Here is a 27,125-nt window from a genome sequence, read left to right as displayed (position 1 = left end):
CTGCGGCCTGGCTCCTGTTCAAACTGATGGATTTGGTGCCATCTAGTGGTGAGTTTGATAAATTCAGGCTTCAAATCATTTTGGTTTCTTTACTCCGATAATAAATCCGTAACTGAGCATATTTTTGGGTTTTTATGTGACTAACTTTAATAAACAACAATAAAGATTCCTCTCGGAGGAAAAGCTTAAAGTCTGAGGAAAACTTTTAGTACGAAGATAAGGAGGCTGGTACAGCGCCACCAAGTGGAGAGAAAATAAGGGATTTGAAGTAAATCCTTACGTCCTAATGATTTTTAAATGACATTTCCCAGAATCCAGCGGGATTCTGATGATCGACGTGTTTTCTGGACTCGTCCTGAGCTACAGAAACAAACCGTGCAGCGCCGGGATGATGCCTGTCTGTCTGCTGCAGTGTTTGCACGCGCTGCAGCTTTCAGCGCTATGGCAAGTCATTTTAGCATTTATCAGAGACCCTCATAACAAGACGACGTCTGGAATCATAACATCAGCTCAGTTCTGAAATGATTTTTATGTTTACGCTCATCTGACATCCAGGAGCGAATCAAACAGCCAGCAGTGAACCAAAAATCCAACAATAAAAAATGAGTTTTTTAGCTGCTCTTATTGAGGCCTAATGGAGCTTTAATTAGTTTAGATAGAAATGTCATAATATCAGAATCTACAGTTCTGTTTATCCAGAATGTTAATATCATTTCAAGTAAGAAGAAACCTGTCAGTCAGGTTTGATTTTATTTTAAATCTAAATCTGCCAGGGGTATGAATAATTTTGGCCTCCGCCTGCTTTTCAGGTTTTACCAGAGGAGCTCAAACTCAGTTAAAAGTTTATTCAGTTATTTTAGGCGGCAGCCTCACATTATGGAAGAATTCATGGGTTAGGATGGCCTAGTCAAAGTCCAGACTGAGACTTTAAGGTGTTCTCCGTCCAACCTGCAGAGAACGGTGGCTACAAACGCATGCCACACTTTTCAGAATGTGAGTGGTTTAAAAGAAGAAGAAGAAAAGTATGAACTGTGTTGGAACAGGAAAAAACGTGAACTAATCCAGGGGGTATGAATACTTTTGGGACGCCCGTTGTTTAGTTAAGCCCACACTGAGGTGTTTTTCCACATGATCCATCCACGTGTCCAAAAAGCGGAACTTGGTGATCGATGACGTATTGGCTCCAGGGTGTCGGACTAAATGCGGTGACGGCTTGCCATACCGTCGGTGGCCGTCATGGAGGCGCAGCAGAGGCTGTAGCTGGGCAACAAACGCAGAATCCCTCCGCTGCATCGCCTCGTGTCATCAGAACAGGTAGGAAAACAGTTCACTTCTGCACCTGCTACCGAACCGAACCGGACCGGACCGATCCAGCAGGGATCCTGGGATCAGGCTTGGCGCGGCGGCCCGTCAGCACCGCGGACAGCTCCGGATATCCGGGCCTGAATAACAGAGAATCTGCTCTGTCCTCAGGTCCACGACCGAACCGAACCGAACCGAACCAAACCAGCAGGAGCCGCCAAGATGAAGCACTTCCTCCGGTAAGAATCAAGATGGAGGCTTGAAAAGCAGATGGAACCGAACCGAACCGAATGGGTTTTACCTGCGCGGCTGATGGGCGAACCGAGCCAATAAAACATCTGATTAATTCATGAACGGAGTTTGTCTGCAGGCGCAGAAAGAGCCGCTCTGCTTAAAGCCCAGCATGTTGGACAGCTTTTTATTTCAGAGGATTTTAGTCCTGAAAAAAATCACTCTGTTTTAATCTGTTTGTAATTTATTAAACTGGTAAAATCCAGATTATCATGACTCCATTTCAGGGTCTGCGACTGTTCACCTGAATCAGATTAAAGGCTAATGATGCAAAACCGTCTGAACTGCTGGATGTAAATAATAAAATCCAGCCGATTTTAGAGAACATGTTTACACTGCTGGCGATTTAAAAGGCATTAAACAGATAACATAATAACATAACATGACATAACATAAAAGACTTTGAGTTTTTAACCAGAAGCTTCAAATAATTTCAAAATCTGTTTCTGGTCACATTTTTTTATTCTAAGTTAGAAGAGTTATCGCTCTGAGAAACCTTTAAAATGCTGGAATTTTACATTTTTAGCTATGATGTATTATTTCAGTTATAATAATAATAATAATAATAATAATAATTAATTTAGCCTTCAGTATTTATTTTCTATCATCTTTAACATCAAACTATTATATAGGTTTAACCCCTTTGAGCTTTTTGATTTATAAATCATTCTGCATCCAGGTTGTTCTAGAGGTTAAATAGATATTAGGGCTTAATTAGTAAAATGGCAGCAAATGTGCTTATTTCATCACTTCATAACCTTTGACCTTCTCTCCTCTGGTCTGTTTAACAGCTACAGTCTCAGATCAGATCAGCCCTCCAGGACCATCAGCTGCAGAAACAGAAACTTTATACCTGTTGGTGAAAATATAGACTAGATTTGCTTTGCATTACATGATGGCAAAGATTAATTCTTAATCAATATGGGTTGTTGTTATGTTGTTGTTTGGTGTTTTAAGATCTTGTTCAATGTGCCCCTTTTTGAACGTTGAGCCCCAGCCCCTCCAAAGGTCTCTGCACGGCCCTGACCTGAACCCTTGTTGTAAGACTTGAAATCATTTCAGCGAGTTAACGACTGAGGGCCGTCGTTCAGGTTTGCAGCTCGTTTCGATGCTGTTTATCCGCTCAGAGTTCAGAACGAAGCACCAGGATGTGGAACTGGTTGGAGTCAGAATCCCGTTTTCCTTTTTTTGGCTCGCCGCTCGTTTTTCCCTGGAGGTGAAGAGGAAGCGACTGAGCCTCTCTGGGCCGTTCAGCACGCGGCTCTGCTACTGCTGCAGCAGCATTAGTCCTGCTGGGCCGCTCGGCTCAGGCTGATCTGGACGTGAAGACGGGTTTCTCTGTTTTTAGCATGCAGATGTGGTTCTTCTCGGGCCGCTGGAGGTTTGCTCCCTGCAGGCCGGCGCAGGCTGAGCGCTCTGCTGTCAGAAATGACCAGAGGTCTGCTGCTGCATGGCGGCCCGGCCACTTCCCTGACTTCTCTTTACAAACAGAAATAAATTCACTTCAGTTTGTCTTTATCCTGTTTTTAAAACAGATTCAGTTCACGTCCAGTGATTCAGAATCTAAACCAGTTCTAGTTTTAATCAATGAATCACACGATAGGTTAAAACTAACATTTGCATGATTTAAAATCCACTTTATTTGTTGTTTTGTTTATTTATTTTGAATATTTGAAATGTCTTCCAGTTCTAATACTTATTATAATTTAAACTTAATTGATATTTGAGAACGAGTATTTGTCTTATTATGCCATTAGCATCTTATTACTGGAAAATGATTTCAAAACGACAACATTATCGTTTGTCGTAAAAACTCCTGAGACAGTTTAGTGTCCAGCTGCATTTGTTATCGAGACAGGGATCGTTATGGCTAAGATTCAGATGTGAGGAGAACTTTTTAAACTTGATTTTCATTCAGAAGTTTTAGCAAAAATTGGAGAAAAGTAAGTTTATTTATATTTGTTGCAGTAAAATTCTCTTTATGTACAGATAGAGGAACGGCGTGAAAGGTTTCTGTAAATTCTTCATTTCAAAAGTCAAAATTTTCTACATTTTTCATCATTTCTACATTTTTTTTAATGCTCATTTTAGTAAAAACCTTCATATTTATCATATTTCTTCCAGACAGGAGGCAGTAAAGGACTTTTTAACGTATCTGGTCAAACTTGGATCAGTAAAAATCTAGAATCTGGATCGTCCAGCTTTACATCAGAAAAATGTTTCAATCCACAAACTTTAAAAATGAAGGATTTCCAGAGTTTGTAGAAGATCTGAACTCAACACAGTTCAGAAATTTGTGGTCAGAAGTAAAAACATCTTCAGACTGAAAAAAGACGAGCTGTTGAATCTTCATCTGTTTGTAAAAAACTAGAATAATGAACAATCTTAATGTTATTATGTAGCAAATGGATACTAATTTTCACCTTTTCACCATGAAATAATGATCAAATCTGTAGATTCAGACTTCATGTGGCCCTCTGCGTGTGTTTTCTGTATTTTTTATTTTTTTTGTTCCTCCTCTGCAGAGTGGTGACCCAGTTCTTCGTCTTCCTCTACTGCAAATGTCTGTGGCGAGGCCTGAAGTTCGTCACCAGGAAGTTTACGGGCCGCTGTGAGCTGCAGAGGATCTGCTACGGCAACAAGCCGGGAGCCCGCAGGACTCTGAAGATAGGTGAGCCGCCACCGCCGGGCCTGCAGCACCCTGCTGCCCCAGCATCCTGCTGCCCCAGCATCCTGCTGCCCCAGCACCCTGCTGCCCCAGCACCCTGCTGCCCCAGCACCCTGCTGCCCCAGCACCCTGCTGCCCCAGCACCCTGCTGCCCCTGCGCGCCGTCATACCTGCAGGCTGCGCGGCGCTTTAACGTCACAGTGTTTAAAACTTGCTGCCTGATGCTTTAACGTCACATAAAAACAGAAAACAAACGTCTGCAGATTCCCTCCTGTTTAGAACCTGTTCTGACTTCATTCCTGTCGGTTCAGAAATGAACCCATTAACAAGCTGGAACAGCAGCTACAGAGGTCAGAGGTCAGGAAGTATTCACCGCCTTTCTATGTTTTCAGTTCAAAGTATCTTACAGTATCAAGATAAAATTAACTTTCTTAATCTTTCCATCATATTATAATGTTATTCGCTCATCAAAAACAAACCTGCAGTGTTGCTTTGATTCTTTTGTGTTTGAGAAATCCTTTAATCTCCATGGCAACCACTCAGTCGTTTAAACGCCTGGATGAACCTAGGCCCGCCCTCAAGGCGCAGCTCCTCCCCCACTCAGCTCCTCTAGACTAGCCAGCAGCAATTAGTTTACCTTTCAGCTGCTGCTCAGAGCAGCACTGGTAAAAACGTTAAAGAGTTAATATAGGAGCCATCTTGGATGACTTCCTGGAGGCCGAACTTCAGGAAGAGCAGGAGTTTCTTAAAGAGACAGAGACCCAATTTCAAGGAGTTAAACCTGGAAGTGAAATAAGTTTAAAGTCATATTAGATATATGTAACATTTTTATAACCACTGAAGGTAACACAGTTACTGGATTTGCTATAAAATAGTAAATCCAGTAACTATATAACTAATGCATAAAACTGACAGGAGTAAAAACAAGATGTTTCTAATTCAAGATTTTAATAAAAAAGGAAAAAAAAGCTCCAACCAACCCTGAAAATGAGTAAAATCTGAATCTCTGTTTCTGTCTCTACTGTTTGGAAAATTCAGTTTTAAGATCCTGATCCCTGTCTGACCTGCAGCGCTGCATTACTAGAATATTATAAATAATAATATTATTATTTTTATTTTATTATTTAAATAATATAAATAATAATATAATATTATTATTTGGTCTTCTCATCATTTTTACTAACGCTGTTCAACGTTCTCCTTTCAGAGTCGTCCCTGCGATACTCCAAGTATGAGGTACCAGTCTGCCGTCCGCACCATGTCGGATAAATAAGCCCACCTGTCCTCCACCTGTCCTCCACCTGTTCTCCACCTGTCCTCCACCTGTCCTCCACCTGTCCTCCACCTGTTCTCCACCTGTCCTCCACCTGTTCTCCACCTGTCCTCCACCTGTCCTCCACCTGTTCTCCACCTGTCCTCCACCTGTCCTCCACCTGTTCTCCACCTGTCCTCCACCTGTCCTCCACCTGTCCTCCACCTGTCCTCCACCTGTTCTCCACCTGTCCTCCACCTGTTCTCCACCTGTCCTCCACCTGTCCTCCACCTGTTCTCCATCTTCCTCACCTGTTCTCCACCTGTTCTCCATCTTCCTCACCTGTTCTCCACCTGTTCTCCCTCTTCTCTTCCTGTGCAGCTGCTGCGGTCGGCCCTCAGCGTCCATCCTGACCAGGTGGAGAAAACCATCGACGACATCATGGCCCTGAAGAAGATCAACCCGGACACCAACCCTCTGTGCCTCCAGGCTGGGCGTCTCGCTGCAGGCCAGCCTGCTGCAGATCGTGGGCTACCGGAGTCTGATGGCCGAGGTGGAGAAGCTCCGCAGGGAGCCGTACGACTCTGAAAACGCCGAGCATGAGAGCATGCTGATGAAGGTACAGCAGTCTGCTGGGAAAACCCAGAATGAGGAGAGGAAATGTTCAATTGGCTCATTAATTACATATATCAGTATCGCTGCAGCTTTAAAATATTTGGGAAAGCACAGCTGATGATGTCATGGCTTTGTGAGCTTCTGGTTCTGTGTCGTAGCTGTGGAAGGAGCTGCGTCCCGACACGCCCCTCACCGGACGCATCTCCAAGCAGTGGTGTGAAATCGGTTTCCAAGGCAACGATCCCAAGACGGACTTCAGAGGGATGGGCCTGCTGGGCCTGCAGAACCTGCTGTAAGCTCAGAACCAAGACACCAACAAACTGTCACATTACGGGGCGCCGCCTGGAAACAGGCTAACAACAAACTAACAGCAATATTTTCATTAATTAGAGGCAAAAACTGGAGTTTATTCACTAAAGTCACGTTTGTGTTATTCATGCATTTATAAATGTCACTGCTAGCTACCTAACTATTTAGCTTACAAGCTAAATTAGCTAGCTCAGAGCTAAATGTTGAGATAGAAAGCTCAATATCTAGCTAGCTAAAGCGCTTTAGCTAGATATTAAGCTTGACAAAGTTTTAAACTTTGTGAACTAAATTGTAGCTTGCTAACTAAATATTTATCCTCAAACTAAATATTTAGCTCAGAGTTAAAATTTTTAGTTGGAGCTTGCTAATTGAATAATTAGCTTCCAGCTAAACATTAAGGTTGGAGCTAAATGTTTAGCTGGTAGACTAAATAATTAGCTTACTAATTAAATATTTGGTTTCTGTGACATTTATAAATGAATGAAAACAGCAGGAGGCTGACAGTTTTTCTCTTACAGCAGGATAATTAACTGAAATTATTGCTGCTAATTTTTCCTGTCTTTTTCTTTACAAACGGCTCCTGGTAGTTTATAGCTGTTGATCTGAAACAACGCTAACTCGTTGTTGGTTGGCAGAGGAAGCTAGCCGCAGTGTTTGCCTTGCTGAGCGTCTGTCCACCTGCTCTGGATCTCTGCAGGTATTTTGCAGAACATGACAGAGGCGCGGCGCTGCAGATGCTCCAGGACTCACTGCAGCCAAAGCACAAGTACGTTGGCGTGACGTTTCCTGACCTGAGATCAGTCTGTGTTACTGGCTAGTTAAAGTCAGACCAGCCGCCGCTAGCCTCCATCTCTCTGCCTGCTTCGCTCCATGCCATCGCTGCCTCACTGTTCTCTGACTGCTGCTGCTTCTCACTGACTCGTCTCATTTCTCAAATGAAGATTCTTCTGTTTGTTTTGCTCTCCACCTTCATTTCTGCGCACTCCTTTACTTTCTGTCCATCTAGGAGTTCTCACAGAAAGCCCAGGTACTGACCTCCACTTTCATTCACTTGCATTGACCTTTCATTGATTTGTCCTTCAGGGTCACGATTCATATAGATGAACCGCATTTAAGTAGTTTCTCTGTTACTTGAAGGTCTAAAGTTTAAAAAAGAAAGCTGTAAAATACAGACTTGTTTTGTTTCTGCGTTTTGTCACATTTAATTGTTTCAGAGCATCAAATAAATGTTGATATCAGACCAATAATAATAATAATAATAATAATCTGGCCTGATTGTTACCATCTTTATTAGCTAACAGGTTAAAGTTTATGGTGTTTGTGTTTTTATTTGACCTCCTGAAGCCAGAAAAGTTTCAGCAGATAGAAAATAACATTAAAACAACAAAGCAGGTGTAGAAACAAGAGGTCTGATATTGAAATCATTTGAAGCCTTAAATGTGACAAAAAAAGCACAAAAAAAATAACTGAATTACTTCAGAGTCGGTTTTTCAGCTGAAAATTAATTCTGAGTCTGTTGACGCAGCCGCAGCTCAAACTGTGGCTTTTATTTGATCAGAACCTCTGAGACTTTATTAGATTACTTATATTTATTAGCTCACGTTTGATCGTTAAAACGATCCCAGCTCAGAGTTACTGCACGTCTGTGAACCAGCTCATGTGTGTGTGTGTGTGTGTGTGTGTGTGTGTGTGTAGGTGTGTGTGGGTGGGTGTGTGTGTGTGTGTATGCGTGCGTGTGTGTGTGTGTGTGTGTGTGTGTGCTGCATGCTTCCCACCGTGACTCATGGCGTGTCGTCCACAGTGAGCTGAACCAGCCTGACTGGGAGCAGAAGGTCCCTGACAAAGCCATCGGGTGAGTCTCTGTGAGTCTGTGTGAGTCAGTGGAGCAGATATGAGCGGTTAGTGTCTTACCCGCAGGTTCAGCTCGACTGGCTCAAGCTTTTCAAATGTTTTAACTGATTAATCAATCAGTTAAGTTTATTTTATGTGCCACATAACAGCAACAAAGTGCTTGACATCATAAAAACACAAAAATAAAGTCACAAAAACATCATACAGTCAATGATTTGAGAATAAAATTTGGATTTAATTAATGAGCCGTTAATTATGGTTCAAAAGCAACTCTAAACGGGTTTTAGCCTTGAGTTAAACAAGCTCAGTGTTTCAGCATCTCTGCAGTTTTCTAGAAGTTTGTCCTTTGCATTACGTTGGTCTGTCAAAAAAATAAAAACAATAAATGACATTGTTTTTGGTTGTAATGTGATGAAATATGAAAAGTAGAGTTCCCAAATTTTATACTCAACTAAGAGAAAAAGTAGCCAAGAAATTACTCAAATCAGAGTTAAAAAGTATTTGGTAAAAAGTCTGCTCAAGTACTAATAATTGATCAAATTATCAATCATTTAGTATTAAAACAAATTACATAATCAGATGGAGCAAAATATAAAATTAAATGGAAATGTTGGTGTTTTAAGGACAAAAATGACAATAATTCATATAAGGAACAAAAAATAAAATCAGGCAAAAAAAACAAAAACAATTTTTCATTGAAATAAACTTTGAAACTTTAATAAAAACTGCAGGTGTGTGTCTGTCTGGTGAGTTTCTGGTTAAAACAAGATTGTTTTTCATTCAGTGGGCAGAAAATCCAGATGTTTATTTCCAGTAAGAGTAGAAATACTTCATAATAACATTACTCAAGTAAATGTAAAAAGTACATGGTAGAAAAAATACTCCTAAAAGTAAATTTTTTCAAAAAAGTTACTCAAGTAAATGTAACAGAGTAAATGTAACAGAGTAAATGTAACAGAGTAAATGTAACAGAGTAAATGTACCCAGCTCTGACAGCTTCTTAAAGGGACGGTGGGTTCAGGGAACCTGAAGGTTTGGGGAACTAAAGGCTCGGCCGGACCGGCGTTCTGCTGCAGACTCCGTTCAGACAGGATGTTCTGCCTAAAGTTTACTGGCCCAAACTTTCGGTTCTGACCCTGTGACCGTGGCTCGCCGTCCGTTGTTTCCGTCCAGATATTCGTTCGCCATCGTGGGCATCAACATCACGGACCTGGCCTACTCGCTGCTGGTGAGCGGCGCCCTGAAGACCCACCTGTACAACGTGGCGCCGGAGATGGCCGGCCTGCAGCACTTCCAGCAGATCTTCTGTGAGCACACACACCAACAACTCAACATTTAATTACAGAGCTGAAGATTTGGCTCATAATTGCCGTAATAATGTAAATGATCTATTCAGTAATAAATAAAACGTCCTACAGTAGAGGGACAGAGGATGTAGGAGCTAGCATTAGAGCATTAGACACTAACTAATACTAAAACTAATAAACTAATAAGGAGTGCTTTTTGTTAAGGTACACAATAGAAAATGTACAGAAATAATTTGGGTTATTTAGTCTTTCAGAAGAGAAAAACATGAGGGATCAATTCCCAAAGTCAAACTTTCACTAAGTTGTTCAGTTGCCTGGATTAACGTTTAGTTTGACATAAATATTTAGCTTGCTAATAAAATACTAGTCAAATTTTCAAATATTATATCAGAAATATTTAGTTTACTAACTAAATATTGAATGAACTAAATATTTAGTTAGAAATATTTAGCTCATTAAAGTTAACTAAATATTTAGTTATCTTTCTAATTAAATGTTTAGCTTGAAACAAGATATTTACTTAGCCTGTTAAATTTTAGCCTCAAATGAAACGGCTAGCTTGCTAGCTATAGATTGTAAGTATGGAGCTAAATGTTTAGTTAGGAAACTGAATATTTAGCTCTAAACCAAGTAATTAAATGTTTAGTTTGAAGCTAAATAAATAGCCTCAAACTAAACATTAATCTTGCCAATTAAATATTTAATTTTCAAACATTGATCTGAGGTTGAAAATATGATGTAGGAAAAATAACCCTATTTTTTCCCTCTATCTGTCTGTCTCTCCGTCTGTCTGTCTGTCTATCTGTCTGTCTGTCTGTCTGTCTATCTGTCTGTCTGTCTGTCTGTCTGTCTGTCTGTCTCTCCGTCCGTCTGTCCGTCAATAGGTTACCTGATGCAGGAGTTCCAGCGGTTCTGGATCGAGGAGGATCCCAGTGACATCATGGAGTTCAATCGGGTCCGCTCCAAGTTCCACCGGCGGATCCTGCGGCAGCTGAAGAACCCGGACATGGCTCTGTGCCCCCACTTCTCCGCCTCCGACCTCCACCTGGTCAACCTGTGACCCCCCGGGCCCCAGGCGACCTCCAGCGGGTCGGCGAAGCGTCACGCTGATGGTTCCCCGACCCGCTGGAGGCGTTTCCCAGCTAGCATCAGGGCGTCACTGCCGTCCCCGGCGCTCCGCCTGCTCCTGGTCGCCCTCAGGCCTCCACATCGTCTGCATGTCGGGCTGACACGCGTGTCCACATGAAAACTCACAGCAACACCAGAATCTGGGCCAGCAGGTGGCGATAATTGACCGAAGAAGTAAAAATATCACACAGGAAGTTGATCCTGAGAGTTCAGTGGAGCCCCGCCTACTTTTAGTGTTCACACATTTTTCTGAGACCAACTCCAAATAAATCATGGATTGTTTCGTACAGTAAAATCCTCGTACATTATCACCAAAAAAAATGCAAATCAGCATTTATTTTCCTGGCTGCTGATTGGCTGAACCCCTCAGAGCCGAGAGAGAAGGAAGACTGTAGATGTTAGCTTCTGGTGCAGCGCTAACTTGGTTTTTACTGTGTGTATTAATCCATATTCAGGTATATTTGATGTGTGAAGTGTTAGACTACGCAGTTCTAAATGTTTAGAGCAGATCTTTGGTATTCACAGATATTTTCTCACGTCCTCTAACTGCGGGGCTCCACTGCAACTCTTCATTCTCCCAAACGACGAAGCTCCTCTTTTATTTGAAGTACTTTAATTAGTGGCAGAGAGGTGCAAGCGTCGCAATGCAAACTCCAAAACACACAAACAACAACAAAAACAAAAAAACAAATGTGACGGAGAAACGCTGCCATCACCCCTAACAAAAAAACTAAACTGAAAAAACAAAACAAATAACAAAAATGAAGTCCTCCAGACCACTGGGGGGAGTCTGGAGTCTGTAATGTTACCTACCTAATTCTACCTTTTCATTCTTCCTCCGTCTTTCACCTGGACATCCTGTCTTTCTTTGTGTGTTTCGCTGTTTGCTGTGCATTTGCACCTTATCTTTGGCCAAAAACCACAAGCCATTTCTCCCTCTGGCCTAGCGTGTTTGTTTTGGTTGTATTTACCCAGAATGCCCCGCGCTGTAGTCTACTTCCTGCTTTTGGAGCGGTCTGCAGTCCGTTTGGTGTTCGTGTCATAAGTATTCCAATCGATCCAGATTTCACTTTAACCGAAGCCAGACCGAGGTTTGGAGGACCAGAGTTAGCTTAGCATTCACACCTCACCAACAGAACTGGACTTTAAACACATTAAAGAACTTTTTTTTACCAACTAAATCCAGATTTTAGCCCAGATCTCTGCGGTCCATTTCAACAGAAATAAGTTTAGCAACAAAAAATGCTCAGTTAGCATGTGGACAAGAAGTTCAAACGCAGCAGAAAGTGTAGAAAGTATTTGTTAGGGTGGAGTTAGCCTCGTGCTAAAGCCAGGTGCAGATGCTATAATCTGGTTATTTCCCTGAATCACTTTGACCTTTCAGTCACTTTGACCTTTCAGTCACGTTGACGTTCCCGTCTCATTCACTGCCTCTGGCTGCAGCTCAGACCACCAGCATCAGGACGACCTTGGCGATTGTAGCTGCTTTTCTCCGTTTCATCGTTGCTTTAAGGAATCGTGTCGATTGTATCGCAGCCGTTTCACCTCAGACATGAACATTTTCAGAATTTCATCCGTAAAGGTTGTCGACGTGCCGTTAGCGACGCGTTTTGTGTTCAGATGTTTTTGACGTATTTAGAGGAAAAGCTCCTGGTGGTTTTCTGAACTTAATGAGCTGCTTCACCTTGTATCTATATTATTGAAACTGCCATAGATTGTAATTCACATTTTCTGGACACTTGAACACGAGGGACGTCTTCTTGCCAAAAACACTCAGCAGCAGTTAGTTTGTAGCTCAATATTAAACACAAAAAAACAAACAAACAAACAAACAAAAAAAAAAAGCTAAATGGTGTTTAAATATTTCAACATGAAAGTTGAATCACTTATAAATATTTCACATTTCAGAGTTTTTGCACATTTTCTTCTGTTCTGAATGTTTGAATCCGTTTCATTTCCTGAATGTTTCGCTAGTCGTTTCAGCCAAAGCAATAATTTCCTTTGGTTTCTGTAAACGCGCCGCGCGTGCCTGCTTGTTTCGCTTTGTGGGTCGGAGCCGACGGTCAGGCTGCTGCACACACACCAAGAGGTCAAAGGTTAAACAAACCCGTTCTAGTCATCGTCTCTCCGGTGTGCATATCTTCAGATGATATATTTAAAAAACGTGTTAAAGTTATCAAATTAGAATTTGTTAGAACTTAAACTAGTCAAACTGCCAAATCTACAATATTCTTCAATGCTTTATGCAAATACTAAACATTTAATCGGATGGATGTTAAGATATTAAAAGTACTTTTTGAATATTTAACACAGAGATCCAGAGGTCTATTAAGAGCAAAAAATAAAAACTTAATCAAATGTAAGCACAAGTTTAACTGGGTCACTTTCTTACTTTATTTTGTTTATTTCCTCTGAAGGAATGTAGTTTTACCTGTAACCATGTAAAAAAGGTAAATCAGGACTTCAGAGTTTAATCATGTTCCGATGTGATAGTTTGGACTAACTGAAGTGTGGTCATGTGGAGCTGTTAACAGTCAGTATCTTATCTGCAGCAGATGGAAATGTTAGCTTGACTCGCCAAGTTTCTTCAAACTGAATCTGTTTGTTTCTCCAGAAATCATTCAAAACAAAACAAAAACTAAATTAAACATTTAAATCTTTATTCTTTCACTACTGGGTGTCAGAAACAACCAAAGATTGTTAAACCTTTTAGTTTCTTTTTTTTTTAATTATTTTATTTCTCATCTTGATATTTTTGTGACCCTTCAGATTTGCCAGTTATTAATCTGAAATAATAAATGAGTTTTATTCAGACTAAAGAGTCATAAACTTCCCGTTTATTGGCTCAGCAGCAGTTTGATTGTCTCAGCTCTAAGTTGCTCTAAGTTGCACATTTCCTTTAAGGTTGTTGCTTTGCTTTAATATTCATCACCACGCTGTGAAAATCCTTACAGAAAATAAAATGTACAGGATCGATGTTTACTGCCACTGCTGGTTGTTTGGGTGGAGTTGAACCTTTTAGTCGGTGTTTAGCAGCCGCTGAATGTTTCTGTTTTCACCTCGTTCTGCCTCTTTGCTTTGCTCTAAAATATTTTAGGTTAATCTGGTAATCTGTGGCATTCCACTGTAATCTAGATGAATTTAGGCTTCAGTATTCTGCTTTAATCTGCATGGACGTTTTCATTCTGTATGCTACACTGAAGTACTGTAACGGTATTGTAACTGTGGATTTAATTTGTCTGTGCTGTACTTTTAGAAACATTAATAAAAATTAAATGTCAGTTAAATTTGGCTTGTTGTCTTTTTGTTTCTGTTTTCCGTTATTGATATAATAATGTGTCAAAGTGGCAGGAGTAAGAAGCTTTAGCATTTATTTAGATGTTTGGTCATAAAAAACAAACACAGCTGCTCATTATTTGTCTTTTATTAGGTCAAAGGTCAGAATCTTGAATTGACGTAATTTATTCTACCCGGTAAAAGCAGCAGCAGTGAGTTTTATGTTGTATTTTTAAAGAGTTGTGATGATTTATTTGGACCGTTTGGAATTTCAGTGACCAGCAGAGGGCAGCAAACTCACACAAAACTGAACGTGGTTGAACTGAGAGGGAAGAAGATTCAACTTCAAGGTGTAAGAGTCAATTTTTTAGCAAAATTATACGATTTTTAAAAGCTTGACGAAATATAATTATTTTGGTTAAAAGCAGATGTTAAAAAGACAAACACTAACAGGAGAGTCTAAACCGAAACGATATTTAGGTCCAAATTAAATAATTGGCTTACAAACTAAATATTTAGATTATGAATTAAATATTTAATTTTGAACTCTGATATTAAAACATGTAGAAATAAAATAGTGAAGATATGACTTTAAGAAATTAACACACCTTTTATTGGGTAACTTTACACACCGCTCACTGCAGTGAGCTCCCAGTGGAGCTCCCAGTGGAGCTCCATGCTGGGAGTTTTCCGGCCTGCCGAGCCGCTTCTCTGACAGCCAGTCAGTGTTTCGGTTTGTTTCGTGACTCCAGAGAGCCGCGCAGGCCGCGTTGTGTCGCCATAGCGCTACAACATGAGCAAAGCCGCGGTTAGCGGCAGACAAACTGGTGCAATGAGAGTCAGGCAGAACCGCGGTGGAGCGACTCCTCAGACATTCAGCCGTAGAGCCGCAGTTTACTGACACAAACACGAGAACAGCTCTGCGGGTTTTAGGCCTTTCCGTGCTGACGGCGTTGCTTCTGCTGAAAACTGGCGGACTGGGAGGGTCCTTGTTAGCTGGGCCACCCAAGCCTTTTGGGGCCCTGGGCAGATTTTCGTTTGGGGACCCCCTTTGCCAACATGTCAACAGCAGAAGCCTCATCATTCCTAAGCTACTCTATGTGTGTAACATACCTGCTAGCATTAGCATAATTTATTAGCTTACATCATATCAGTGTTATCATGGCTGTTGACTTTAACCTTACAGGAGTAACAAACCTCTCCTGTTTTCACAGGGCAGGTTTAACTGTTCATCATGAACTATTCATGATGAACTGAACCGAATAGTTCAGTCTATCATGCTAAAAGAAGCTAAGGGTGTGCGTTGAGCGAACAGAAGAGCCCAGAAGCTGTTGCTGTGGTTGGATCGTCGTCATTGAGGAAGCGGGAACATCAGCGTTCTTCTTCAGAGAAAGTCTGACTCTAAATATGTCTCGTTGAGCGTCCTGACAATAAGACATCTGGTGGAGCCGGCAGCTGATTCAGCTGTACTGACAGCCTGATAAATCGGAGGCGAACACAATTTCTTCCTTTTGCACTCTATGAAATGAGTCACCCCTCATTGAGCTCAGATATTTATTCATTGAGACAAGCAATTCACATGTCCGCCCCCTGTATTCCCACTGGATATGTAAGTGACTTTTACAAGTCAGGATCCTCCATATGCATGATGGTGACTAACGTTCACACTTTATCACCTTGTATTAGAAAACTTTCTCCTTTTTTTTTTTTTTTTTTTTTGGCCAAATCAAAAATGTTTCAGCTGAAACTTCCCTACATGAAAGCTTTGCTCAGAGCAGCTTTGTTCAGGGAGGGAAACACATTAGCGGCGTGGAGTGCAGCCAGCTGAAACGCTTCACAGCGCTGCAGTTGTCACAAACACTTTAAGGAGTTGGTGTTCAGATCCCAGAGCAGCGCTGACTCTGATGGATTCCCGTCTCTCCACTTTGAGGCTGAGTGGACGGATAATGGATTGAACTCCAGATCAATCCGGATCCTTCACACCTTGAAGTTAACGAGCTAAAAACATGAAAAGCACAGGTAGCGTGTGTGTGTGTGTGTGTAGGTGTGTGTGTGTGTGTGTGTGTGTGTGTGTGTGTGTGTGTGTGTGTGTGTGTGTGTGTGTGTGTGTGTCTCCTGGGATGATTCCTGCAGCAATCTGAATGATTTCTGTTTGGTTAAACCTTGTGCTTTAACAAACCCACAGAACTGCAGCTTCTCCGAGAAGAACCTAAAATTCTTTAGTAACCTTCATGTAAAAATGGTGTGGCGTCACAGTATTTACAGAAATTAAACAGATTTTTAATGGATTTTTTTAGGGGTGGGACTTTAATGAGATAATTTTGTTTAATTAATTACATTCACTGAAATGCAACAATGACATACTACTTGGCATAAAAAAAGCCCTGAGCCGGAACCTTTGTATTTATGCGTTTCTGGTGTTCCCCTCAAGTCTGATGCACAAGCTACATCCGCTAGCAACAATGGACGCTCCTCTGGTCCCACCAGGCGATAATTTCTGCTTCTAAACGATCTGACTGGATGCTTGAGCAGACTATTGTTAAGTTCAAGTTGTGCTAAAAGGAGTTAGCAAACCTAACATATAGTTTGACAGCTAAATATTTCTATGAAAGCTAGCTAAACTAACTAACTAGCTGGCTACATATTTAGTTTATTAACTGAATATTTAGGTACAAACTAAGTGTTTAGTTTGAAATTAGCAAACTAATATTAGTTAGTCAACCTAATATTTTACGAAATATTTAAGTCAGAGCTTGTTAAATATTTAAATTGGAGGTAAATATAATAATATTTTTATTTCAAAGTAAATATATAATCTATTGTTGAACTATTTATTTAAACTGTGACATTTATAAATGAAAAACATGATAAAAAATAAAACCTTTTTTTTTTCTCTGGTGACAGATTAAATAACGCAAGTTATTGCTGTTAATTTTTTATTGTATGTTTACAAACGGCTCTTCACATTTAACTTTCATTCTTTAGTTAAAAAGTGAGCCAAACACCAAATATGGTTAGGGGAAGTGGAGCTGTGGTTGTTTCCGGCGTATCTCCAGACGTCCATGTGAAGGTGCTGCTGGACAGAAAACCGTCAGCTCTACCTGCAGCCCGGTGAAATACTGCAGCACGGCGTCCAGGCGTCGGACACTTTGTCTTGTTTCCTATTGATTTAATCTGGCAGCGACACACACTGTCCAAACAGTACAGTCTTTTGCTCTCCGCAGGATGCAGAGAGCCGCTCGTTTCCCAGGGAAAATCAATTCCATTCCTTCAGATAGATCAATATATGGCAAAAAGCAGAGAAAATGCGTCGCTGGTTTCATATCTGCAGCTCTAATGATGTGAAATACATCAGGGCTGGATTATTGATCCACGGGAGACTGCTGCAGGCACAACGGCGCCGTCACGTCCTACAGGCCCTGAACACAACACGGACGGATCAAACTGGGACGTCAACACAACATCGCCTGCACCAACCAGTCAAACTGAAATTAAAATTTTGAAATTTGATTTTGGTACTGAAATCTAACAGGCTTAAATAAAATTTAATTTTAAATTTAAGCCTGTTTGGCGAGGACCGCCAATAAATATATTTTTATATTTGCATCTATAAATGTATTTATATTACCTAGACATTAACAAAGCCGCAGGTGAACATTCCCCTGTTCACCCGGGAAATGGTGAACAGGGAGAGCCTGACTAAAACTACCTGGATGTCAGACAACATCCGGGTCTCATTATGTGTCTCTGCTTATTTCCAAGCCCAAATGAGCAACATGTTCAAAAACAAGCCCAGAAAAAACGCAACTCGCAACTTTAGAAAAAAACAAGCCCAAAGTCACTTATAATAATCGGACTTGACACAAACTCAAAAGAGTTCCTGATTGTCCAGCAACAAAAGGCGCATCTCTCTCCTCCCTCCATTGTTTACGTTTCTGTTGCTGCTGACAACTGTCGCCTAGAAACGGCGGTCGCTCCCCAAGACGCGTAGAGGAAATAAAATTACATTACAAAACAAAATAATAACGAACAGTGATTTGGATAAGTGACTCTAATCTGATTACTGGATTTGAAATGGAAACGCATTAGATTACTCATTACTGAAAGAATGACGTCAGTAACCCTAACCCTAACCCCAAAAACTTAATAAAGGATCGTTGGAGAAATTTCCTCCTGGTGAGTATAGTGATAGTTTTATGAGTGTTGAGAATGCTAAGATTTTTTTAAACTTTGATTAAAAGTCCAGTACCTGTTTATTGTCCCAGTGTACATCGCTTCCCTTCTATTGCTTTTGTAATTTCTTCATGTAATTCTAATAATGCGAGGGATGTTGATTTATTTTATCTAAATCCAAATCGACTCTCACTCAACATGTTATTCTTTTCAATATAGCTCTCTAATTTCTGAACAAACCATTTTTCAAGCACTTTGGAAAACTGTGGGAGAACTGAGATTGGTCAATAATTATCAAAGATATGTCTATCGCCATTTTTAAATATTGGAATTACTTTTGCTAATTTCATTTTTTCTGGAAATATACCACTTTGGACCAACAAATTGCAAATATAAGTAAATGGTTTAATTATACAGTAAATTGTTGTTTTTTTTTTTAAATAATCATCATGTCAATCCCATCCCTATCGACAGACATTTTAGTTTTACTTTTCCTCACTGTAGACAGAATAGCTTGTTCACTTAGGTCTCCAATAAACGTTGGCAGTAGGATTCTACCACCACCCTGCACATTTCCTCCTGTTTCATCATTTTTCTTAAAAGAAGAAGTCAGACCTGGTCCTACATTTACAAAAAAGGATTTAAATTCATTCACAGCCTTTCTTTTTCAGCTAAAGTAATTTCTCCCTTAAAGACGTTGTTTCCAGGACAAATATACTTAGGTACACAATTGTTTTAAGGTTTGCCACATCCTTTTTATATAGCCACTGCTCTCAACTTTAAGTTATAATAATCTTCCTTAGTTTTTTTTTATTGTCAATTTGTTCTTGTATACCTTATTTGTATTTCATTTCCCCAGGTTTAGTTGGAAATTTGACAAAAATCTCTATATGACTTATTTTTCCTTCTTGCAGGATTTTAACAATCCTGTGGTCATCCGGGGTTTTACATTTATATTTTTATTTTTGCAAGACGCTAAAATTGGGCAATTCTTGTCATATAATGATTTATAAATCTACAAGAATGTTTCATACGCCACATTAACGGCCTTCACAAAAACCTCACTCCAGCTTTCCTTTAACGGGTCACCAGAGAATTTCCTTGCTGTTCCATCTGATCTGGTTCCAACAGGCTTTATGTCACGTTAGACATAAAAACTGTTATGTCTAACACAAAGTTAGACATAAGTAAACTTTTAACAGTACAGTTAAAAGGTTGTTTTACTTTACTGTGATGAACCATAAATATAGGCAAATGATCACTTATATCACTTACTAGGATCCCACTGCACATAACCTTTCCAATTTTGTTTTTAAATATTACCACAGTTTCACTGGTACTAGTAATTCTGGCTGGTTGACAAATCACTGGATACAAACTTCTACTGAACATGCTGCAAAATGTCTAAGTCATTTTGTGTTGTCCTTGTTTCAATAGATCAATATTGAAATCTCCACCTGTTTACCAAGTTTTCCTATCATTCAATCCCTGCAGGAGATTTTCACATCGATTTCTAAATTATTCTATATTAGAGCCTGGAGTTCTACACATACAAGGACACCAGGTTCTGGTGTTACTAAGTATCCTGATTTGCCAGAAAAAAGTTAAATTTTCTAAATTAAGAATGAAAAAAAAATAAAGAAAAACTGTATCTAAAGTTTTCACTGATTTAAAGGGCCGGTATCCCATTAAACTGACTTTAAAAAAATTATTTCTGTTATGTTATGATGTTTTTACTTGCGATGTTGCTTTCATTCTTTCATGGTTGAGAAATCCTTTAATCTCCATGGCAACCATTCAGCTGTCAAAACACCTGGGTGGACCTAGCCCCACCTATGAGGCCGCCTGTGCAGCTCCTCTTAGTCTGAAGGAGCTGCTGGCTAGCTCCTTCAGACTAGCCGCAGCAATCAGCAAACAGCTGCTGAGCTCATTATAGATGCTGCTGCGCAAAGTAATAATGATGTCGAAGGGTTAATAGAGGAGCCATGTTGGGATGACTTTCAGGAGGCGGAGCTTCAGAAAAAGCAGGAGCTTCTTAAAGAGACAGAGGCCCAATTTCAAAACATTAAATTACAAAGTCAAATTTCTTTAAGTTGTATTAGACATAAGCAGGATTTTAATAAGAGCTGACGCTAACACAGATACTTGATTGCCATAAAATGGCTCCATGTGGCTGTAAACCACGGTGCTGGCCCTTTAAGTGTTCGCTAATAGGAGGACCGGCTCTGGATCCTCACTGGAGGAGAAAACTTTCCAGGAAATGTTTGTTAGTTTCTGTCTGCAGCTGTTGAACCTGAAACAGAATCTGGTTCTGTCCGTCCTCCTCCTTTTCTTCTCCTCCTCCACCCTTTCTCCTTTGCTCCTCCTCATCCCTCCATCATGTTTTAGCTCTCTGATGGAGGCTGCTGGTGCGTTAATAAGCGTGGTTCCTCTCCCTCCTCCGGTGGGATTAAGCTGAGCTCTAATTCCTTCTCCTCTCCTTCCTGCTTTGAAGTCGACTGCAGGGAAACCAGCAGCTCCTTCCTCTCCAATTTGCTATTTGCATAATCCCACCACTGCAGCGCTACATGCCCATCAGAGTGGAGGATGAGCTAATGTGCCGGCTAGCGCTGCATATCAGCATTATGATAATCCAGTCTCTTCCTTTATTCTGCCACAGCGACGCCTCGGCCGCTGCGTCTTCCTGCTCCTGCTGTTGGTAATTAGTGGAGGCAGATGAACGGTTGGTGTTGAAGACTGGAGCGCTTCAGCAATCCACAACGATACTTCAGAACCATGAGTCAGCAGAACGCAGGAGCCCAGCGGCGCGTCCGGGTGGGTCTGGCTGCCCTGAGGTGTAGGAGACAGATCTGCTCCAAGCAGAGCAAAGCTAGGGGTAACCATGGCAACGGCACCCGGTCCGGACCGAGCCAGAACGGGCCAGGTGTGAATAAGCATATTCAGCATAAACCTGGTGTGAAGCATGGAGGTGGAAGTGTCATGCTGTGGGGAGCTGAGCAGCAAATATCTGAGGAGAATGTAAAAACGTGAAAGCAGAAGCAGAACGGTGTTTCCGTCAGCTGTTTTTAAGATGCTGTTCATTTCAAATATGACATAAAAAATGTACGTCCTGATTTAATGTTTTGAAATTGGGCCTCTGTCTCTTTAAGACGCTCCTGCTCTTCCTGAAGCTCCGCCTCATCCCGACTCATCCCAGCTTGGCTCCTTCATTAACCCTTTGACGTTTTTACCAGCGTTCATCTGAGAACGAGCTGTTTGCTAATTGCTGCTGGCTAGTCTGAAGGATCTGAGTGGAGGAAGAGCTGCGCCTCTAGGTCCACCCAGGCGTTTTGAGCAGCTGAACGGTTGCCATGAAGATTAAAGGATTTCTCAAACATGTCTCATCAAAAACAAGTTTGTTTTTGATGAGACAAAGGGTTTTACGTGGTACTGGCCCTTTAAGGGAGTAAAATAGGGTTAATTTGTGTTGATAAAGTTCAGTTAAAGATGTGAGACACAAGCACATCCTCTGAAAAGGATCTTCCTTCCACAGTACTTTCTTCTGGCCCGTTGAATGAAGCCTCTGGCATCGATGATAAATAACTCACCATTCCTCCCAGTCACCCCAGTAAGTTTCCACTGTGTCTTCATTCTGGATGGACCGAAGGATTTCAGAGCTTCGTTTCTGTTTTCGTCACGTCCAGCCGGACGTTTGTTAAACTGTCTGAAGGTCAGAGGTCATGACGACCTGATGGTGGGGGACATTTCTTTAACGAGACGAGGGACAGAGGGAAAACGAAGGTAAAAACTCCTAAACTTCCGGCTCCCTCCTGAGGAAAAGCCAGCAGATTTAATTTGGCTTTGACTAAAGGCTTTTAAATAAAACAGAGCAGCTGGCAGAGACACATTTCCATTCCTGAGACTGAGGGACGGACCGGGACAGACAGCTGGACGCAACAAACGAGTCCAATGAAAGCAGCTGACGGAGGACGAGACTGAAAGGCTAATTAGCATATCGGTGTTTGCACAAGGAAGTGGGCTACAAGACGCTGAATAAGGGTAATTATTTAAGTGAGAACAGAGGCGCCGGCGCATTATTACTGGCAATTTGTCAAACAAACAATTATCATCCAGGAAGGAAGAGCTGCAGCAGAAACAGAGCCGGGTTTCTGCCTGCTGCTGATGGGACACTGCAGGATCAGAGACGCACAATATGGAGGCAAATATGTGTCACAGAACTTGGATTAAAAAAATACCACTGAAATTTTAATGTTGTATATTTGTACTCACTCTTTCAGTATTAAAATATATTCAGCATACATTTTTAACAAAGAAACCGTCATAAATGTCTGTTTTTGTTGGAGTGGACTATTTTTCTGGGGGACACGCTGAGAATTCCTCTGATCTGGGATTTCTTCTCAGAACAAATATAAATGTAGGAGGGTTTTCTGTTGGTTTACTGACTGATCAGTGAAGCGTAACTATTGGTACAACAAGCCGTTTGTTTAGCTAAGCAAATGGAAACGAAATCAACTCGTTCGAGATCACCTAGCAGATGAAAACATCCAGCAGTCCTAAAACGTTTTAATTACCAATAAATAAGAAACGGAGCCGATTTTATGAATGTGGATAAATACTTGAAATGAAAACCAGCAGGGAGAAGTGATGAAAACAAGCATCTGCTCGTTGTGCCGCTCTCCAGGTAACATTCCTGTTTCACACAGATCAGATCCTGAACACGTTTGACCTGCTCAGAGCGATCAGCATGCCCAGGCCGCCACACCTCAGACTGATGGAAACACTCTTCCTGCTCCCAACAGGTCTCAGCGCTCCCAGAGGAAACCGACGAACTGAGCATCAAAACCGTAATTATCTTATAAAAAATCATCTGTAAAGTCTCTCTTTAGCTTTCAGGAAGTCTCAGATCAGCAGAAAACATGTGACGGGTGGATTTTACAGAATACCAAATTAAATTGTTAGCTTTCTGATGCTAATTGTGTTAGCTTTAGGTTAATGCTAAACTGTGCATCACATTGGAAATCTATACTTTTTTATACCAAGGGCAGGCAAACACCAATAGTGTAATGAAGGTTTAATATGCATTTATTCAATGCAAAAATAATTTCTTGTTAGGTGGCTACATGTCGCAGATGCTAATGGTGCTTCCTGCTGGCATGCTGCTCACAGTGGAGCTTAAGCTGACAAAACAGGTAAAATGACAGATAATGCTAAAATTATGTTTTTTAAATTACCTAAGTAAATTTGCGTAATTAAGTTATTTTGCAGAATTAAGCTATGCTAAGCTGATAATGTGTATTCTACTGATTTATTAAACAAATACAGCAAAGCTTTCAGGCAAATCAGTTTGTTTATTTTTATCACACATTTTCAGCAACAAGGCAGCTCAAAGTGCTGTACATGATAAAAATGAAATAAAACAAGCAAAAACATCAGAAAGTAAAGATACAGCAGGTTATTGTTTAACTTGCTATTTTTACGTGAGTTAACAGATTGATTTACTAAGTTAATGGACCATTTAATTACTTATTTATTAAAACTGTGTGAAGCTAACCTAAGCTAGCACCTATTGACTTTTTAGCAAATCTTGCTAAGCTAAATTAAGCTAACAGGCCAATGTATCTGAGCTAACTGAAGCTAATAGGAAACTGAATGTTTTAGAGGGATTAAACTTTTGACAACCTTTGATAAATCTCAAATAAATTTCAGCTTAAGGTTTTATCATGTTAGCTAAGATCATATGAACAGAGAAAATATCAGTTTGTTTTTTTAACTAATATTTAGAGTTTCTCTTGGAACCCATTAAAAACTGCCTGTAGTTCTGAATCATCTTAGTTGTATTTGTTACTTTCTCAGTTTTCCTCAGGAGAATCTTTGCGGTGATTCTCAGTCTTTCATCTTCGTCCTCATTTCTCTGACGCTTCTGTTTGGCGGCAGAATAAATTTCACCTTTGATTTTAGAACACAATGCTACACCTGCCTGCTATGTTTCTCCATATCTAAATCACAAAAGAAATGATTTAGCTGAAGAGAGAAAAAAAAAGCAATGTTAGGACTGTTCTCAGTAGAAATAATGAGCCTCCCTCAGTAATGTCTGAATAATTACTTATTCAGAGCATGAGAAGAAAAGTCCATTACTGCATTTTCCGTGTTTCAGCAGAACTTTTGCTTCTGCGCTGGCAGCATTTTTCCGTCTCCGCATGAACAAAACAGCTGTTCGTCTTTATTTTTAAAAACACAGCGGGGTGCAGGACTTCATCACCTCCAGCATAAAAATATGTAGTTTGACATCGGTTTTACTTGGAAGAAAAAGCTGACCGGGTTTAAAAGGCTCTGACGGCATCACATCCTTATCTGGGTTGGAGTTTGGTTTCATCAGTCTTGAGCTCCGCTGGAGAGGCACAGCGTGAAGGATCGGCAGGTTTCAGGCTCAGTCTAGGTGAAAATCACACGTTTAATCATATTTGTTGTATCTAGGTGCAGAAAACTGCAAAACTGCACCTTCTTTGCATCACATAATTAGTGTGATCAACGATCGGATGTTACTACTGCTGGAAATGACAAAGAAGACAACAGGAAGTGGTTGGAGGGGCTGTGTTTTCTTAAAGGTGACGTCTTATGCAAATGTACATTTATACAGTACAGACGAAAAGTTTGTACACAGTTGTGTGTCCAAACTTTTGGTCTGTACTGTATGTCCATTTGGATTGAAATGCTTCTAAAAAACTAACTAAGCACTTAAAAAAAACAACACCTGGCGGTTTTTACCAATAACTTCATGTTTTTTGGTGTCTAGAAAATAAGATTTTTCCAAAACCTACAGAATGTAACGTCACAAATCAGCAGGTACTGCTCTGTTACCTAGCAACCCCACCTGGTAACCTAGCAACCAGGCGACACTCCAGCAGGTCTGTTCGGCTGATCTTACCACTCTGTGCGCCATACAATGGCTGCTGGAAATAAAAGAGTTTTGTTATTGACTCACCATTCAGAAACCTCTTGTTGTGCAGGACGCTCCACTTGTGCTTCTCAAAGATGTACAATTGCGCTTTGGTTTGCAGCCATTTTCACACTGAGTGTAAACTTTGAGTTGGGGGCGTGGCCAGCAGGATTTAAAGTGACAGATACCCTAAAACAGTTGAAATCAGGCAGAACTGAGCAGAATAAACTCATATGACCTAATGATTATTATGTACAAAAAACACGTAAATATGTTTTGTATAGGCCATAACTGATCCTAACTTGTTTAAGGGAGTATGATAAGTCACCTTTAATGATTTATCACATGAACAAACTTATTCATGTGTGATTTTAGTCCCAGTACTTAATTAATGGAAACAGTGCAACTGGAAAATTGTTTTTAACAAAGTTTTGAGCTCATTTGTAAAGGAAGCACGACTTGTGATGCAGCGCAGTGTTGTGGGAAGTTTAACCGAAGTGGTGGTGACGTTAGTGCTGCAGTCAAAAGGAAAGTGAAACAATATTGATAAATATCAATAATTGGCCATGACAGCAATGTGAATATCGGATGTCAATATTGACCCAAATTTCCAAATGAACTAATGTTCATTGTAATTGATGTTATTTAACGTGAACACCTCACATCCATTCTCAATGGGGTCACCTTCTTTCTTCTTGGTTTTCCTTTGTTCTCTGTTTCTCTCCTGCAGCCGCCATGAAGCCTTGGGTTCCTCGGTTAGCGAGCGGCTAGCGCTGTCAGCCTCTGAACAACAACAGTCTGCTTCTCTCTCTCCGACTCTCCGTCTGCTTCTGGCAGAAACACGTTGATGCGGCGCTGCACCAAATGCACCGTGGGCCGTCCCAGCCTTGATGGCTACTTCCCCCCTCACACACACCCTGAACCCTGCCTGCCCGCGTGCCACTGGATGTCAGCCGGGTCGGGTTTGTGGGATGGAGGCTGTTCAGAGGACGTCTTCTGAGGAGATAAGCGCAGCCTGCTGCGGAATACAAATGGGCTTCTTAGCATAGCAGAGGTGAAGGGAAGCGCGATAACGCAGAGGAGACGTGTCACTGCTGGAGGAATGTGGGCCTGTGATAAATGTGCATTCTGTTGAAAAGTGAAGGGGCTTCTTTCATGAAACTGGCTGACAAAAGATATAAATGAAGGTGTGTGGTTTTTTTTTTTTTTTTTTGGTGCCCTTTCTACAAAGATAACCTGAACCTTCACTTCTTCCCTCTTTGTAGCTCTTTTCCTTCCTGATGTCTTTGGTTTCCTGTCATATCGCTCTGATTGCATCAACTGCAGCACCGGCCGGAACACCAGCCTGCTGCAGTCCGTCAACAGATTGATGCATTTATTCATCTGGAGCAGATAAAACTGAAAAACTCAAAATTTACTTTTTATGTTTCTCATTCCGTTCCTAAGGATTCTGTGTTTATGTTTTTTTATGTGCAAAGTTTGAGATTTTTGTGCAAATTTGTTTAATTTTGCAATATTTAGGCAAAAACTATGTAAGTGCTGCCCTCTTTGTGAAGAACTGTGGTACTGCAGCTGGACTTTCCTATTGCTTCCAGCAGATTGGTTTATGTCTGAGGGCTGCACGGTGGTGCTGCTGCTTGATTTCAATTTTCAAACGTGAATCCGAATAATCTGAAGAACAGTCCCGACCTTTGACCCTGCTGCATAACTAGCAATGGTTCGCTTCTTGTAAATGTCATAACTTTGGCTTTAATGTGATACAACATGACAGCTTTAATGAGCAGGAAAACATTTCCTGATTCCTCTCAGCTGTGAGATAAACAAACATGGCCGCTCTCTGCCTCTTCCTGCATCTTTCTCCCTTTAACCTTCCGAGTTTGCTTTAATATTCATAGAGATGAATCCTGAGGGGAATCCAGCATGTCTCACTAATTTATGTGCGATGGGTTTTATTATTCCACCGGCTGATTTGAAATGCAGGACTGCAGTGAGAACAAGAGAGGGAAGAGAGGAGCC

At 40.9% G+C, this 27,125-nt stretch overlaps 1 protein-coding gene and 1 long non-coding RNA gene across 2 annotated transcripts; both read left to right on the top strand.

Annotated features, from left to right (window-relative positions):
- Positions 1–1,121: 1,121 nt before the first annotated feature.
- Positions 1,122–14,005, top strand: elmod1 (ELMO/CED-12 domain containing 1). The gene is given in 11 exon segments (XM_044141707.1): positions 1,122–1,314; positions 1,474–1,541; positions 4,119–4,264; positions 5,469–5,497; positions 5,895–5,999; positions 6,001–6,132; positions 6,287–6,420; positions 7,135–7,203; positions 8,239–8,289; positions 9,462–9,595; positions 10,480–14,005. Coding segments are annotated over 10 exon segments (993 nt in total). The 5' UTR covers positions 1,122–1,314; positions 1,474–1,524; the 3' UTR covers positions 10,656–14,005.
- A 4,071-nt stretch (positions 14,006–18,076) lies between these two features.
- LOC122845415 lies at positions 18,077–26,526 on the top strand. The gene is made up of 3 exons (XR_006373040.1): positions 18,077–18,175; positions 22,876–23,016; positions 25,840–26,526. It is a non-coding gene; the product is annotated as an uncharacterized LOC122845415 (long non-coding RNA).
- The last annotated feature ends 599 nt before the right edge of the window (positions 26,527–27,125 follow it).

The sequence above is a fragment of the Gambusia affinis genome, linkage group LG15 (genome assembly GCF_019740435.1).
Source record: "Gambusia affinis linkage group LG15, SWU_Gaff_1.0, whole genome shotgun sequence".
NCBI lineage: Eukaryota > Metazoa > Chordata > Actinopteri > Cyprinodontiformes > Poeciliidae > Gambusia > Gambusia affinis.
The sequence above is the reverse complement of the archived record's forward strand: the minus strand, read 5'-3'. Positions and strand labels throughout refer to the sequence as shown.